The sequence below is a fragment of the Porites lutea genome, chromosome 2 (assembly GCF_958299795.1).
Source record: "Porites lutea chromosome 2, jaPorLute2.1, whole genome shotgun sequence".
Lineage (NCBI taxonomy): Eukaryota > Metazoa > Cnidaria > Anthozoa > Scleractinia > Poritidae > Porites > Porites lutea.
In genome coordinates this window covers 50,581,809-50,600,162 of record NC_133202.1, presented here as the reverse complement: position 1 = coordinate 50,600,162, position 18,354 = coordinate 50,581,809, and the positions used below count along the sequence as shown (strand labels likewise).

The 18,354-nt window shown below is 37.1% G+C and overlaps 2 protein-coding genes across 2 annotated transcripts in view; one reads left to right on the top strand and one right to left on the bottom strand.

Moving 5' to 3' along the window:
* LOC140928952 (kinesin-like protein KIF21A) overlaps nt 1-6,356 on the bottom strand; it is a 41,714-nt gene extending 35,358 nt beyond the window's left edge. Inside the window, exons 1-5 of the mRNA XM_073378756.1 lie at nt 5,939-6,356; nt 5,603-5,782; nt 5,364-5,406; nt 2,107-2,289; nt 365-412 (exon numbers count right to left, since the gene is read on the bottom strand). Coding sequence (XP_073234857.1) covers nt 365-412; nt 2,107-2,289; nt 5,364-5,406; nt 5,603-5,782; nt 5,939-5,973 — 489 coding nt within the window. The 5' untranslated portion in view covers nt 5,974-6,356. The remainder of the gene's footprint in view (nt 1-364; nt 413-2,106; nt 2,290-5,363; nt 5,407-5,602; nt 5,783-5,938) is intronic.
* A 3,843-nt stretch (nt 6,357-10,199) lies between these two features.
* LOC140928953 (bile acid-CoA:amino acid N-acyltransferase-like) lies at nt 10,200-14,004 on the top strand. Its single transcript, XM_073378759.1, has 2 exons — nt 10,200-10,718; nt 12,927-14,004. The coding sequence occupies exons 1-2, from the start codon at nt 10,238-10,240 to the stop codon at nt 13,727-13,729; spliced, it is 1,284 nt and encodes a 427-aa protein (XP_073234860.1). The 5' UTR covers nt 10,200-10,237; the 3' UTR covers nt 13,730-14,004.
* Nucleotides 14,005-18,354: the final 4,350 nt, after the last annotated feature.

Below are 18,354 nucleotides of genomic sequence, written 5' to 3'. Positions count from 1 at the left end.
AGCACAGAACTGAAAACTAATGTCTTTATTAATTCCATAGACACCTCTGTAAAGCTGATGGCAAGTTTTTTTAAGATTTTATTAACTCGACAGAAGTCTCAAATACAATAGAGTGTAACAGAAAGCTCTGATGACGATTTGAAAGTATAACAATGTTAATACACGTCAGGTTGATGTGGTTTATTTCAAAAATGATATCCTCTGAAAATCATGATGATTTTCACCCTAATCAATGTAGCTTTTATTTCTTTTGTTTTAGGGTTATAATCATAATTGTTAACAAGACAAAGAAAAATAACACTAAAAATTTTTGAACTAATTATCCATCATTTTTCACCAGTAGATAATTATATGGAAGACCTACCTTGTTATTGTCAAAATCAAACAAATCCATAAGTTCTTCATTGTAAAGCTAAATTGGGTAAATAAGAAAATACATATTATGAGCAAAAACAAAGCAACATCATGCATAAATTTTATTCATCTTCTGAACACAATGTGCAAGTATTAAAAATGCACCACAAAACAAGACAATGAATGATAAAAAAGCATGATAATTATGTCAAACATTATGATACAAAAACTATGATTGTATCAATCAATACGAGTCATTTCTGCACAGAGGAGATTAATAATTGTTATAGGTTATTTTGTAATGATTTAATTTTAAAGAAGTCATCCCTGACCCAGCAAGCTTGCTCAAGTTTTTGTTAGCCTCTCAACAAAAGATGTTATGATGGCTTTTATCGAACAAAGAAAACCACTTCAATCAAATTTTAAAACGTTGGGCTTTGTGATTTTTCTAATTAGCTGAATATACATTCATTCACTTGTCATTACAGCTTAACTTTCGCACTCCAGACTACCCAAGTAGATTATAAATAGAAATGTTGACTACAATAATGGCCTAGAAAATGTTTTGGTTGTTTAAGAAACTCTGGATTCAAACATTATCATACCATTCAAGCATTAAATGTGATGAACTCAACAAAAACTTTAGTCCCACCAGTGGGGGACACTTAGCAAGTACATGTTTATAGTATTGTGATGAGTAGTGTTTCAAGGGCAATTAGACATGGTTTATTAGGGTCACAACCTCACAAAAACATCTCACATACTTTAAATTGTTTTCTTACGTTTAAAGTAAACAGACATGGCTTAATTTCATTTTCCTTTGGGAAATTAAAAGGGCTCTTGAAAAAAAAGTGATAAGTCAAAGCACTCAAAGGAACATTAAGCACTTCAACCTGTTATACTGTTCCTATACTCCTCTGACAGAGTAAAAAAATGATGACATGCACTGTACTTCAAATTTTTAAAAGAAAAATCTTTTGCACTTCTCTCACACAACACCATCTTATTTTTTAACAATTTTATATTATATCAGTGTTTTTTTTTCCATCCTTGGCGGAGAGTAGGTCAGGTCCATTTTACAAGAAAACTCGGCTTAGTCTAATACTTTATAGAGCACAGTGGCCAGGGGTGCTGACAAAAAAGGTTGCCAAACATATGATACACAAGGCAGAGTAAGACAAGCTTGAGTACTTCTCAATTAGAGGGTAGATTGGGGTTTCTTTGCTAGAGAATAATTTATTATTAGCAGGTAATTTTAGTAACACTAGTTTTCTTAATTAGCCATACTATTTTGTTGTTTTATGAACCCCTAACTGTAGTTTTTAATTAGCTTTTTTGTATTTATCGATATTTTTCAGGACTCCTGTTGACAGTATCTTAATTTTACCACCAAAAGAAAACAATGCCCTGCACTAGTAACTACAGTGTATCTGCTAGACACAGAGTCCTCTTTGCACTCACTTAATACAAATGCAATGCATGCCTTAAGGCTCTCTGTAATCCTTATTGGATCAGAGTTAAGAAAATTAAAAATTGTCTCTAGGGCTAATACTGTAGCTACATGTACTCCATGCTGGGCCACCAAACACTTTGCGAAACTGCGAAAATTATTTAAGCATTTATTTTTGTGCAAGTTAAATGGGATTTTGTCAAATTGTTTTTCTAGTGAAACAATATTATTTTTATTTTTTACCCTTTTAAGAAAATGTACGGTAAAAAGTAACAAAGTTTAAAAACGTGCAAGATTATTACCTCCATAAACTGAACAGTCACTTTAAAATCCGGTAAAGGCTCATTTCTTTGTTTGGCATCCTGTTTTCTTTTGGTAATTCCATCAAATAAATGGGCCACTGCACGCGGAATGATTCCTTCCTCTTCTTGAGAGATAGCAATGTCAAAACCAGTTCCCATGGTATATGTCTTTCCAGATCCTGTCTGTGTTAGATTGAAATGAACATACATATACATAAATTATAAAAAATATAAAATCATTGATTCTTAATTGAATTTCTAATGCCTGGTTTTTTAGCGATAAAAAATGCCCAAGACGGTCAGGGATTTCTTTATTTTCTGACCATCCCAGATTTAACAGATGATTATGTCTGGATAATCTCTTTCTCACACTAATCTTTCCAAGGTGCCAATTTGATTTGTGAGGGGAAAAACTGGATCCAAGCAATTAGAGGATTGGTACTGTTTCAATCACCCACAAATAATTGCCAAAATCAGGGACAGTAAAAAATTGAGTTGTCAATTGTCATTAATGATCTCCTACCAGCAAAGAAATCTGAAGATGTCAGGAAAGTAGATACACCAGAAGATGTATCCTCAACAATACTACTCTCAAACAATGAAAAATGGCTCCATGTACAATCCTCATTGCTCGCCAAAATTTGGGATGGCTGTGACAGTGAGGTTCCTGATCACATACATTACATGAGGACTTTCACCTAGTTTGCAGTTTGACTAGAGCTGTTTCCATACAAGTTACAAAAATTTTTGTTCGCAATATGTCAGTCATTTTGCCTGCACATGGCAATCCTTGAGCCCTATTACTCTCTACACGATTTTCCATAATCGAATAAGAATCAAGTTTTGGTTCATAATTGCAAGAAAAGGATGTTAATATCTACGTGTGAACAATGTATCAGCACCATTACAGAGTGAAAATTAAGAACGGTATTGTAACTTGGAAATGCAAAAAAAGAGCATATTCATTTCACATTTTGTTGGCATTAATGGGAAGAAATCATTGACTGGAATGTATAAAATATTTATTATGAGAAATTTCAGCTAAATCGCTTAGCTTTCATCTGCAGATATTAAAAGACTAGAAGGTGTAAAATATTTGCTACAAGATATTTCACCTAGCAGATGAAAGCTAAGCGATTTAGCTGAAATATGTTGCAGCAAATATTTTAAATGTTCCAGTCTATAATTTCTTCTCATTTTAATCCTTTTTTGTTCTGTAAAAAGCCCACAAGCTCTGGCTACCTCTTTCAGCTTATATGTGTGTTATTTATCACATACAATTATGTAAAAATTGTATTACTTGTAGAGACGAGCAACAACAACTGAAAAGAAACTTGAAGAATATATGTAATTACAGAAAGATGGCTAGATGATCTGAGTCATCAAAGCTTGGCTCTTGGTTATAAAAATAATCAGGAATTGAACTTAATTACTTGATTTACATAATCAGGAATTGAACTTAATTATGTTCACCGATATTTTCCTTAAATTAGGTTAGAAAAAAAGAAAACACAACAATGCAATTCAAGACATTAAGAATATTAATATCAATAAAAAGTTATCCAATAATTTTGTTGATATTAATTTGTTTGCTGGGGTCAATTTTCTGTCACCACAACCCAATAAGCAATATTCATGAATTATATCAAAATTCAAGACGACATTATAAATAATACCAATAGCAACATTCAAGACCTTACAAATTGACAGATGTTCATACTGAATCTTTAAAATTAGAAAAATAATAATTCATTTGGTTAAAGACAACTATCTAATTTAGCAGCTAATAAACCAGGTTTTCATTTTTCTATACTGTATTATGTACTATGCTCAATAAATTTTATTGAGCATAGTACATAATTTATTACTGAGACTACTGGATAGAATCTTATAGACAACTGAAGTTTGGAAAAGCAATAATGATAAAGAACAAACCTCAATACAACAGAGTAAAATAATATGCTTGCATAATTTTTACCTAGTTCTCTGAGTATAAAAAGGTTACTGGTAAACAGTAAATGCCAATTGTTTCCGAGAAAAAATTCAAATCTTGTATGAATGGCATATGCTAATTTATGCCTGTTTCCGCCTAAAAATAGCATCATAAACAATCATCTCAAAAAATGTATACACACAGTAAAGTACAGCTGAAAAGGAAGTTTAGACATTCAAGAGAATACAAGAATCGACAGCATCAAAGCAGTAAAAAGTTTAGTCACACAAAGTACTTGGAAAACAGTTTTAAACTTCACGATCCTTTCCACATAGGTGAATTATGACCATATATTTCTAAGAACTGGCTTAATTAAGCACCCTATCGTTCAAAGACTTCCCCAACAGAGTAGTTTTTAGTTTACATCGTTCTGAAACAACATTTTGCCTCACTTATTGAAGCCAACTCAATTGTTGCAGAATAAAAATCTCTAGTATTCTACAAAAACAGCTCAAAGAATGTAAACCACATTATATTCTAAGTTATCAATGCATGAAAAATGAACAAAGTTTTCCATCACCATAAACAAAAAAACTGAGGACCATCCTTTATCCAGAGGAACTGAAGAGCACTATCTTAAGAAGAGAATAATCGTTGAATCAACTATCAGTAAAATTTGCATTTTGTATAAGCAAAATATAAGCAAAAAATAAGCCAATACAATATCCTAGATGTTGGCATAGATATATGTTTACAGAGATCAATTTATCTTTCGGTTAAATTTTTGTGGTTCACAAGATACTCGCTTTTATAATTTAATCTCTATTTCTAGGGTGAATTATTATGACTTGAACCAAATGAATTATCATTACTTTTATCAATGGGAGGGGAATATTTTTCAAACTCTGAGAGAGGATGTTGATGTTGACTAGCATGGAGACTGTACATTACATTTCGATTACTGCATTACACAACACACGACATCCCTTTTAGATAAGCAGTAGATTAAAGAATCAGATGTTGCAAATCTTCAACGATCATCTCGCAAATTTTAAAATAAATAGCAAGCAGATTTACATAAGTTATCGAACAGAGAATGGTCAATGTATTGTGTAGCAAGAGAAATCTCTGAAGCAATACAGTGCTTGAGATCTGCCAACTTGACAGTCGGGACACTTGAGAGATGTCGTTAATTTAAAATTAAAAGAAAATAGATTTGGTGAACCATGGCAAAGTTGTACATAGTGAAGAACCTCAAAAGTTACAACCCCGATAGGCTTGGTAGGTCACTTACAAACCCTGCTCGCCAAAGTGTGATATTTACCTGCCCATAGGCTAGGACTGTGGCATTGTAACCATCAAGGCATCTGCAGTAAAAAAAGAATACTCTTTTCAATAATCTTGTAGAGTACATTTTTGAACATGTACAGCTGACAAGGTATTAAATTTGGCACTCATCGCTGAATTGCCGTGTAGAGGTTTAAAATGCAAAAGAAAATCGCAGTTGGAGCGTAACATAGACTTAAACAATTAAAACTTTCCGACAGAAAACAGTTAACTTACCCCTCAACCAGTCCTCGGAGGCACTGCTCATAGATCATAAATTGTTTACTCTCAATATCGAACACATGATCGAATGTAAAGGCCTTGTCTTTGCCAAGAACGACTTGTGGATGACCAGGGGTAACGCAAGTACAAACCCTGCACATGTCGATTCTCTCCGCAGCGCTTTGAGGACGAATCCTACAAGAGGAGAGAAACAAAAGCCCGAAATAAATAAAAAACGCGTTACAGAGTGCTTGGCAGGGTGTCTATATCGTTTGATCGAGTAATATACTAGCTGTGGATTGCGAGAAATCATCCTTTCTGTCATAGCTTGACGGCCTCGAAGACACTTACCTCAAAGCCACTCGAACGGATGTTTCGTCTTCCATGATTTAAAATTCTCTTTGACTGGTCAAACAGCACAAACCGGCAACAATCGGCGTGTGTTTATCTCTATCGCCAGCACCGCAGCGATAGACTACTCCATTCATATTCTATTTCTCACCGGCACGACTACACAAAAAAATTGAGTTCGAAGAAAATCTCACACGGAGGAGTCAGTTGCAAACGTTATTGTTGGCTCACGCCATAAACCGTTAAATATTGCTGCTGTTAGATATAAAGGTTCAATACGTAGGGGCCATTGTCAAAGGCTTTCAATACCAGCGAAATGGACAGGACAGGTAAATGCGCTTCGCTGCTTGAGCGATTTCTCACGAATATGAATCTCATTAGATTTTCATTCGCCTTTCCAATACAAAATGGCCGCCAAGCGCTTTAACATTGACACTGAAGAACTGTGGGATTGCAAAAGGATTCCTCGACCAATAAGGTTTCCTTATTCGAAATACCGCGCTTTTGGCGGGTAATTTGGTGATGACGTCAAATCGTCTGGAAATGACCGGAAAGTTCTTTATCAGCAATCAAAACAACAAAAAGTGGATTAGTTTGTTACGTTTCTACGAGAATGTCTGTTCATTATGCAGGAAATAACCGCTAACAATTCACGTAGTCATCTCAATTACACGAAAGCAGCACGTACTTTTAGAAGTAGAATGCCTTTCATTTGGTAAAAATGTAATATTAAAGAAGCTGTACGAGTACTTTGTTTTTGCTGTCAGAATATTTATATTTAATTTTAAAATTTAAGGAATAAAAAAGCTCTACTTTAAAACAAGCCATTCTTCGTCTGCCTTTTTTCATTTCAAAAACACGGCAAAAAACATGCCGCACAGTTAAATCGAATGAGGCTTTCCCTATAAATTATTCAAATTATCGGCTAGCTACCCAACAAAATATTGCACTGCGTCTAATAAATAATTTATAACGACTAACTTTGACAACCACATAAAAATACATTAGATCTTTTTTGCTAGTATTATAGCTCCGTGGAATTCGAGGTCAGCGAGACTTCATAATCGATGAAAAGCTTGTAGAAGAAACCATTAAGTCCTTTTATATTTTTAAAGGTATTTTTCGGAAGCTGGCGGTTTTCCCGAGTAACAAAGGCAAACTTGGAAACCACACCGTTTGCCCTGAATTTTATACATTAAGGCGAAAAGTCATAATAAATTTCTCGTTATTTTCAAAACACCTTGTAACCAGGGCAACCAGAGCCGGTAAATTCGTACAGAAAAAAAAATAATAATAATGAATAAAATAATGTATGTATTCTCAGTAAATGTTTAAACCTAGCTAACCGCAGGGTTTTTTTTTTTTGGTGGAATCTTGAAACACCGTTTGCGCTTAGAGCTGTTCGCTGCGGACTTGAAGGCATTTACCAGATCAATTTATAAACGCCTTTATTAGATATGGTATTTGTGCTGGGTTGATTCACAGATCAATCAGCTTGAATAATAAATGGCACTCTTTCGTGTCCGCTTGTTTCAGATTTTCAGTCTGTGTGCGAGAAAGCTGGGCTCACTTAACCTAAACGTTTAGTATCAGGGGCTAGCTAGGGGGGGGGGGGGGGGCTTGGGGTGCCCGTGACCCCCCTTGGTAGGCTTTCTTTTAAGCAAACAACCTACAATGTTCAGGTGGCGAAAACGCCATGACAATATCTTGGCCGTAAAAGCTAGGTTGAAAAGCCCACTTTTTTAAAATTTGTTTTTCTGTAAAGTATTTTCTTCAACAGCTCTTGTCTTTAGTTAATATGGGCCTTCATGCCGCGATAATACGACTGAGCCCGCTGATACACGAGGGAGAGCAGCGTTATAAACCATATATAGTCGGCGATCCCGAGATGGTGACCCCCTCTTTGAAAAATTCTGGCTACGCCCCTGAGTTTGATCGATATGTATGTCAAGAAATTAAACCTCAATAAGGTCCCTTACATGGACCCTCTGACGAGACCGGATTAATGTTGTTTTTGATCAATGGAATCTTCCACTTTCAAATTAGCCCACGCCGGTGCCTTTAATTAATTCGGGCCATTCTGTAACATGGAAGATTGTTGCGTCTTTTCTGGTTGTCGTTTTATCATTTTTATGAGCCAAACTGCATGAGTTTTTCATCACCAAAAACTAACTTATTTTATCTTTAACATGTACACAAACCCCTCAGCCGCGATGACTCAGAAGTCGCTATATATATATGGGGGCTTTGATTTAGACGATCTGTTTGAGGAGGTGGGGGTTCGACAAAATTCAGTGTGGGGAGGTTGCTTTGTCATTTTTGGGCGCTCGCCCTAAGAGGGAAATATGTGAAATCAGAGTATGAATGAAATCAAGATGGAAGTTGAGGTTGTTCTTGTCGTGTCTTCTTTTCCTGATTTCTTGAGTTAGAATTGTCCCCCACCCCTCTTCCTACTCCCGTCGCGCATTAAAGCGTACTACTGTTAATGCTACTGTGGTCTGGGACAATTCCCGTCCTCAGAGCCACTCGGCTTAAATAATTTGTAACGAAAAAAGTAGAGCCCCTCGTTTAAAGAGACCACGTGACCAAGAAAAGCCGGGCTCTGGGGACGAGAATGGGTCTTAGGCATGGTCTCTGAAATGGCTAGAGATCAAGATTCTTCTAAAATAATTTATCGTTTTAAAGGATGTTGGAAATGATTTTTAACTATAAATTATTTCCACTCAGGTTACGAAAATTCAGGAATCATGTGAAAACTCTTCCTAGATATTAATATGTCCTTATTTATTCATTCAATCATAATTCCCAAACCTTACCCTTACCCCCGGTCCCTCACCGTTACACTTGGTCCTAACCTCCCACCCAACCGCCGAGGGCGAGATCTGAAACAGATCACCTTCTAGAACTTCGAACACACGATCAAGTAAGAAAATTCATTTTTTTGATAGCGTAACCCGATACCTAAGAAAATGTAGTAATCTACGCATCCGAGACATTTTGGTAATCACGTGACCGTACGTCCGCCCGTCCGTTCGCACCACAGGTAAACCAATGTAAAATAACTCTATTAACAGGTATGGCAACCTAAATGCAACTCGCGGTTATTTTGGCGGGAAATCGCATAGCCACCCGCGTCTTGCAAAGCAGAGACAACTAAGGGTCAATAAAGACGAAAACGGAAAGCGGAAACTGTACGTTTTTGTCCATGTTGTTTAAAGCATTAGGCTTTGATAGTTATCATGTCCCGAACAAATTTAGAAAATAGATAAAGATAAAGACAGAGAAAAAGAGAAAGTAAGCAACAGGCCAGCGAAGCTCAATAAGAAAAAGAGCGACAGAGAGCTAAAGCGAAAGATTAAAAAACAAAGGAGACATTTTTTGTTGGAATTACAACATGAAAATTTTGTAGCGGTGTTGAGAAAATGAGAAATGCTAACAGCCACCAAGGCTAAAAATGAGCGGCAGTGGAAAAAAAGTGAACAGAACAAGTACGAAATTTCCTCTATAAAGCACTTAACTAGAGGAAGTTCCTGGAAGTTTCACGTTCTATCAGTCTTCCTTGTCGTGCAAAACAACGGCAAAGAAATGTAAAAAAAATAATTAACGGGGCCGGTAAGCTGTCTCCGTTTACATTAAAAATCGAGGTTTCAATAGTTTTGCATCTAACATGATAAACCTATCAGTTAATGAAACAAAATGGAGTAGTTTGCTAGCCAGGACCCGCGCTCTTATTCTTTATATTTCGATTTGAATTTTTGATTTCGGGCCCGAAAAGTTACCGGGACTCGAGAAACGGGCCCCTGCAGGTTACCTTACTTTATTATGCTTTTTCAGCTCGTGCCAACAAAGTTTTTCCAAAGCGCACTGTTTTCGTGTTTACCGAAAGTTGATCAAGTAATCAATGTGCAAAAGGCCTATCGTGAAATGACTCCAAAACGTAACGTGATTCGTGTCGAGATCTTGACTTCCAGACCCTGTTTACTCCGAGAAACAGCCTGATAACCCTGAAATTGTTACTAAGCCAGGCTCCTGTCTAAGCAACTTACATAGGAAGAAAAAATACAAAAACGGAACAAGAATTTACATGTAATCCTGGATTAGCGCTAATTTAAACTCTAATCGGCATTTAACTCTCAGAAACCGGGATCGGTCTCCTTTAAGAGTTTAATTCAAAATTTCCGACGAGCATCCCCACCCTTTCCATATCCGGGTTCCTCCCCCCCCCCCCCGGGCCCTGGGTACCGGTTCCGGACGTTAGCTTTGCTGGCTGTCGATCATCCGCGCTGCTGTTGATCAACCATGTTCGCTTTTGCACCAAAATCTTCTCTGGCGGACGAGATAACTGAAATTCGTATCACGCATTTAAAACAGCTGCAAAGTATTACTCTTGAAGCGAAGTTATTCAGCGACAAGGGCGAATTGTTCGAGTCATACGCTCATTATGTCGCTGATAAAGACGGCAATGTCGATGTTGGCCACGACCTCTCTGTAGGTGGATCTTACTGCGGAGTTGAACCCATGGGATTGATATGGAGCATGAAGCAGGCACCAGGGCAAAGAGAAGGAATTCGACTATTGAAAAGAGATGTTACTGTGCCGTATGATATCATCGTGAACTGTTTTGATGGTCATGTAATTCCACGTGAAACATCGCTGCTGCCATTTTCTAGCGGCACATTTCAGAAGTCGTACATGGCGGATGGAGTAAAGAGAGTTCCTGTAAGAGAAGGGAGAATCCGAGGGACGTTGTTTCTGCCACCGGGTGATGGACCATTCCCAGGTAATTGTGGAATCACATTGAGTATTCAGCTGGTGAGTTTATGTACCAGTCAATTCCAAAACCGCCCATGCCCCCCTCCCCCCTTGGCAAATCCCTGGGCATTTGACTTTTTTGAAAAATTTTGCTCAAATTCCCTGGTTAATGTAAAACATTCTGGGATAAAGTAAGTGTACTTTGCAGAATTTTTCCTGTGTATACTTATAATAATTTTACATTTTTTCTTCATAAAATAAATACTACTAATAAAATCATATAAAAATCTTATAAAAAACTACACACAAAACTTCTGCAAAATATTCATAAAAATAAAACGTTCACATCAATATTATATAAATACAAATTTCAGGCAAAAAACCCCTTCACAATTCAGAATTCTAAGAATATAATTAAAAATTAAATATATGTCCACGATAGAAAACTACTTACAATTATGAATACTTTAAGAGTGGGAAAAGGAAAATCAAGCATTACTAAGAAAAAAACTATCAAAAATCTAGGCCTTATCTACAAATAAATGATGCTGACACACTGAGGGTTGGTTATTTAAACGAAGTCTAACTTAAGCTGCAGTTAACAAATCTCTGGACCTCCAGGTCTCTTCCTTAGTGGGTTATTTTAGGAAGATAAATGCTTTTCTAGTCTACTCTATATGCCTTCATTAACTTTTCACAATAAATGGTGTTTAGATAAAACCATTGGACAAATTGAAAGTGGCTTAAAACACGGTTTTGTTAAACACTGGCTAAACTACGTTTAAATTAAAGTGGCCCTGATTTTTTGGCACAGAGAGAGGCTTTATTGATAAAAGATAACCACCTACAGCTCTACGAGTGACAAACAAAGTAGCAACACAATAATAACTTCTTTGCCCACTTTAGGGTGAGGAGGGTGGGAATAAAAATAATAGTAGTACTATGAAAAGTTTGAACCCAGGAGTCATTTCAAAAGTAGGTTGAGTTTGATCTTTTGGAATAATAGTAGTAATAATAGTAGTAATAATAATAATAATAATAATAATAATAATAATAATAATAATAATAATAATAATACTTTAATTATCCTCTCCCCTTATGGGGCTTTTCAGGGATAATGAAACAAATAATTTAAATGAAACATAACATGGTTAAATATCCCAACCAGTAGGAGGCAAACCTGCTGGCTATTTTCAAGGGTGGCTGAGGATTTGAACTAGGGACTGCCAAGATCAAAGCCAGCTAGCAGTCAGGGCGGGACTTCAGCTCGGGGCCTCTGAATTACAAGTCCAGCGCCCTAACCACTTGACCAAGCCGTCCCCTTGAAAGAAGGAAAAGATTACACCATGAATCTAGTATCCCACTTAAACAATGACAGTTGATGGAACTGTAAGATCACTGGGTAACAATACATATTGGACTTTGCACTAGTAATTGGAGATCAAAATGTTACTTACTGTGTACTCAGAAAATTAGTTATTTTAAGTACCTAAAAAAGATTAATACATGTAATGCTTTATCAATGTCTGACATTAATCTGAACAGGATCTTTTTGATAAAGCCATCTTGCCAAGCGATACAAGTTTTAAGCACAATGAACTGAGTTACAGGAACAATTGAATTGAGACAAATAGTAGTACAGTCAAACCCCGCCTTACCGACACCTGCTTAAGTCGGACACCTGGTTAATTATTACAGACAGTTTTTCCTGTCCCTAGCCCTTGCATTTCCTCCAAATTCAGCCACTTAATACAGACACCCCATTAACGCAGACAGCTATGGCCACCTTCAGTGTCCATATTGATGAAGTTTTACTGTATATACTGTGCCAAGCAGTGTTTGTTTGATTACTGCGCTTTTCACAAACATGCGAACTCTCAAGTTCAAAAGCCGCCTTCACAACTGCGTGCTTCGCTGCCATCAATCATAATTACGATCACAAGCAACAAACCTTGAAACACAGAAACACACAAAACGGATCGAAATCCACCAATCACAAAACACAATCCATGACCTTTTGAACCTGTTAAAGAAAAGTTTTGTTTCCTAAGAGGTCCGTTAAGATGATTGACGGCAGCGAAAAACGCAATTGTCAGTTGGCTTTTGAACTTCAGAATTCGCATGTTTGTGAAAAGCGCAGTAAAAGAGCCTAAAAGTACAATGTACATTCAGTCTACTGTACTAGGATGGTTATTTCTTTTGTGTATTGATGAAAGTCTTCTGTTTTACACTGTAGGAGTAATGGATCTTCTTGGTGGCACAGGAGGACTGGTTGAATTCAAGGCCTCCTTGTTAGCTTCTCGTGGATTTGCAGCCTTAGCACTGGCCTATTTTGGCTATGATGATCTTCCTTCATCCTCAAGTCCATATGTTGAACTGGATTACATTGAAGAGGCAGCAAAATGGCTGTACCAACATCCTAAGGTCTTACCAGGTGGTATAGCACTCCATTCTCATTGCATGGGAACGTGGCTTGCTTTGCTTCTTGCAAGTTATAGCACTGATCTAGTCAAGGCTGTGGTAGCAGTAGGACCATGGTATTTTGCTATCAGCAATACTGCATACAGGTACAAAGGAAAGTTGTCAAATACATACAACCTCGCAGCAGAAGCAGTAAAATATACAGATCAGGGAGTAATTCTCAGATTCTGCTTTGCAGCTTCCAAGGAGACAACCAACCCATTGGCTGACTTGCCAGCCTTGACTCCGGTGGAAAATATTTTTTGTCCTATTTTACTAGTATATAGCACAGAAGATTTGAACATGAATGCCGAATTAACCTCACGGTACATATATGACCGTATGAAAGCAGTGAAAAAGGATTCTCTTTGCACTATGTTGCAATTGCCAGGTGCTGGCCATATGGTTGATCCACCCCATTCTCCATTATGCTATTCATCTTATAGCAGCTTTTCCAAAGAGCAAGTCGTGTGGGGTGGGCAACCTAAGTCTCATGCAATGGGACAGATGATTTATTGGGACAAAAGTTTACTATTCATGCAACAACATTTGATGAGAAATGTAAAGAGCAGTTTGTAGGATATTAATCTACCTTTTTCTTCTCCTGGGGTATATTTGCAGAAATGCCTCATTATCAGAGTTTAAAACCAACATTAAGACTTACCTTTTCAAACATACTTATAGGGACTACGTTTTTTTAATTCAACATAATATATAGAATATTTAATCATACAACTTCTAGATGTTATTGTTTGAATTTTTAGGGATTTAGTTTCAAGTGCAGCTTAGAGTTTTTAAGTAGGATTTTTATCGTAACTTTGAAGTAATTCGTCAGGTATTCTTTTTATTATCATTATTTTGACGTACGGTTTTAATTCATTATTTTTCTTCTTATGAGTTCTGTAAAGTGCTATTGAGATTTTGGAAGTAGCGCTATATAAATAAAGTTTATAACAATTTTTTATTAAAAGCCCAGGCAAAAAAAGGGGCCGGAAAGCTGTTGTTGTTTACATTCAAAATATTTAGGTGTCAACAATTGCAGGTAACATGATATAACTTAATCAGGTCTTAGTTTCAATGGACCTGCTCTCTTATTTTTTAGATTTTGATTTGAAAATTTCTTTGTGGGCCCGAAAAGTTACTGCGACCTCGGAGAAACAGGTCCCTGGAGTGAGTTAGTGTGAAAAGACCAGTGTCTAGTTTTTACCTGGGTTGCCGGTTTTGATGTCGTATGAGTGAATCAGGATTTGAGACTTATTTAATCATGGAGCATGGCAAGAGGTGGGAAATAAAGAACAAGATAGAGAAAGTGGAAAGGAAACTGAAATAAATGTTGTCTGGTGACAATAATGCCCGCTTTAGCAAGTATCTAACCTCTCTTTTCAGTCCTTCAGATATACTGAACTGTGAGTGAGGAGTCAAAGAATTGTCAAATTTGGAAGAAGAGGTTTGAAAGGAAAAGGTCCTCAGCTGAAGAAAGTTATGGTGAACGGCTCAGTGGCAATGGTCAAGTAAAAGACTGGAACAAAGAGAAGAACGAATATTTGGAAAATATACCTTGCGATCAAACTGCTGACTCCCCCCCCCCCCAAACTTCTTGCTGCCTGAGGCACAGCCCAGTTATAAATCGGGCTCGGTTTTTTCTTCTGGCACAATCGCATTCTGGCATGTTAAGCGCGTGCGCAAGATAAAAGTGTATGCGTAGAGCTTATGCGTAGAGCTTGCGTAGAGCAGGTCGGCGGACTTCAGAGGAGTACATTCTAAGGAGCTAGCAGCGACTCGAAGCTATAAGCAATCTATCTTCGGTGGAAGCATAAGGATGCCAAAAATACGAATGTAAACGCTGTTGATGGTAAGGCAACAGTAAACGATGGCAAGAGTAGTACATTTTGGAAGTGGTATGAGGCCCATTTACAAGCGAACTCTACCGAGTGAATCTTTATCGAGAAACCTTGTGTGTTGTGAGCTACCTACTGAGTTAGAAGCGAATAGAGAATCATCCGAATTAAGTTGAATCATCCGAATTTCTCCCTTTTGGGGGCTTGTCAGTATGGCGTAACAACTAGAGAAAACTCTGAAGAAAAAAGTTCGCGCACTCTCGTGTAAACCGTAACCTAGAACTCTCAACACCCACAGAATCATAGACTACGAGCAGTCTCTCCTTTTCCCTGGTCCGTCGCGCAAAACGCCAGAGACACGCAAATGACCACGCGCGTGACTGAAGGCGCGAGACGGGAGAGGCACGACCTCGTTTCTCGCGTCCTCGCCGCTCAACGCTCGCGCGCGCGTGCACTCTCCTTACTAAATCTGAAGAAAAAGAGAGACTGCTCGCAGTCTAACAGAATCACGCTATACCAATTGTCTTATGGGGGGCAAGAGTCCAAGTGACAAGTTGATGTCTCGCAGAGAAAATGAAGGATTGGCCAGAAACCAACCTCAAAAATATGGACAGAACCATGCAAAAATTACAGTATATCGGATCTATAAAAGATCTACGGCCCCAAAATATATAAAGTACAAACATTAACCACAAAGGACTGCAAAGGACCGCAAACGAATATGCCGAACGTAGGAAAGACCTGATCAGCAAAAATAACAATGAAGTGGACATATTTTAAAAATTCTGCTTATGCATGCACACGCTAGCCTGTGTACAGAAGTCCCTCCCATGATTGTTCAAAAAATCTCCGGTCGGTTCGCAGTGTTTTAAATTGAACCGTGTGAAAATACTACTGATAAAAAACTAAAAAACTTTTAAGGTGTTTCGATACAGTTTTTCGAAGACCATACCGATATTTTTCAATCGCCAGTAAAGGTGGCGATTTTATCCTTGTCCGATCGCTATAAAATTTACACCAGTGATTTACTATGAATTGAAATTTGTCAAAATGAAGTTTTAAGTAAAACGGATAACTCTATGACAACAATAAGCAAAAAACTCTGAAATCTATAAAAGCCAAATTTTGTGCGATCTAGACCTGCTACTGAGAATCCTTAGCAAATAATCTCCGTGAGAAATAAAAAATTCTGTATGTTTGAATTCAAATAAAATGTAAATACATTTCAAACCTTACATTTTCAATAGTCGTGAGAAATTGTGTAATAAAAAAGTTCCAAATTACTCAAATTAATCTTAAGTAGCGTCAGAATGCTGCTTAATACATTTGGAAATTTTGTATTGTACTCTCTTTTTTTGCAGCTCTTTTTTCTTTTCACTGTACGTGATTTTTCTTTAGTCAATCATTCATCTCATCTAATAGCTTTCCAAGTCATAAGATAGTTATATTATTGCTACCCTATAGTTCTCACTTCTTTTAAGTGACGGCCTGAAAGACAGTTCGTAATTGGATGGGGAGGAAAACATAATTATTTCTCTCTTTGGCAAAGGGAAACATACGATATTTGTTAAATTATGTCATCTAATAAAATAGAAACACCGTTATAATTATTCTGGTTCTCTTAAAGGACAAACACAAACAACCACTTCATTTTTAAGTGAACAATCAGTGCAAAATGCACTCGAAACCAATTAAGTCTTTACATGATATATATATTCAGCAACACGATTTTAACTTAAAATAAAAAACAGCCTGTTTGTCAACAGCGATGTTATCTTGTGGCTATATCAATTACCACAAATTCATGCCGTTCGCAGAAAACCGTGATTTACAAGTTTACTGCAAGGAAAATGTACAGGCCCGTTTACACGACCGAAAAAATTGGAACGGCCCGGATAAAAAGACGAACGGCTCCGACAAAATTCGACGTGCAAACGGTACTTGACCCGTTCCAGTTGTATCCGTTCCGTTCCTAAAAAGGTCCATAGGCGGCTATGGACCCCTTTCGGAACGGAACCGATAAAAAACGGTTCCGTACCCACATTTTTGTTTTCTTTTCAACGTGTAAACGCTCGCCTAGCCTGTGTACAGACGTCCCCTCCTCCCTCAGGAAAAAATCGGGAGAGGGGACGTCTGTGAATCGCCGACGATAATCGTGTTCCCGAATAAATTTGCATGAAATTAATTTTTTTATTTCTCCGCTGACCAAAGCCGCAGTCTCGCAATTTCATACAGATAAAAATGGCGTCTTACTCCTCAAACATGACTTTCCGTCGAGCTTTTGACCGTGTTTGCGAGACCTTAAAAATTCAGTCACTTTATCCAGAGCAAGAAGAGTGTTTAAGAGAACTCATCGGAGGGAAGGATGTCTATGCAAGTCTTCCGACAGGATATGGAAAGTCAGTTATCTTCTTATAAAAAAGAATTCTGGACTCTAACATGCACAGTTTCAACTGAAGGGAAATAAAGTAATGGGCATTTTTAACAAATACATAATATATAAATTATATATTTATCAATTATATACAATCTTAAACTTGATTTGAATGTATTTCAGAGAGCGCTCAACTCTAAATCAATTACTGCAGAGGGTAAAAATTAATACCTTCAAAAACTTGTTTCCTGCATGCCAGTCAGCAATTTCCAAATGTAGCCCTTCAAGTCGTTCCTCTGGAGTGAAACCATTGGCCAGCTCAAAAAGGGCATTAACACCCCGTTCCACACTCAGCTGGTCAGCAACAAGACCCTGAGACGAGTATTCTCTCTCAGCATTCTCACCATGATAAGGCACATACTGGTGGAGTGTTGTCAACACTTGCTGGATACCATCAGCATCGTTCTCATTGTGGTAAATCATACCCAGAAAAGTCTAAACAACAAATTAGATTTATAACTATTGATAAGTATAACTTTTTATTATTATTGAATTTCTTAATGTATGTTCTATAATGATAATATGTCATGTAGCCTGTTACTGTCTTCCTATACTGATGAAATTCATGATCCAAAATAATAAGTTGAAGTAAAAGGCTGTTATTATAAAACTGAACCATTAAGAATAAATATACAGTCCTAACTGATCTTGGAAATACTGAGAACAAAATAGGTATTACTAAGGGTAGTCAATTTAAATCTATCATTTCTAGCCAAGGAAATTTGTTTCTCTCCTGGGTTTCAGCTGCTGGTCTAAACATGACATGCCATCTGCTCTTATTTAGAGTTACACCACTATGAAAAACTTGTAGAGACCTGTATTGATTATTTTACAGTTTGATAGATGTACACGGGCTAGTAAGCTTTTTTGTTCTCTTACAATCTCTGATTTTTCTCGCATCTGCTGGCTGAACTGGTGTGGGATGTGCTTGC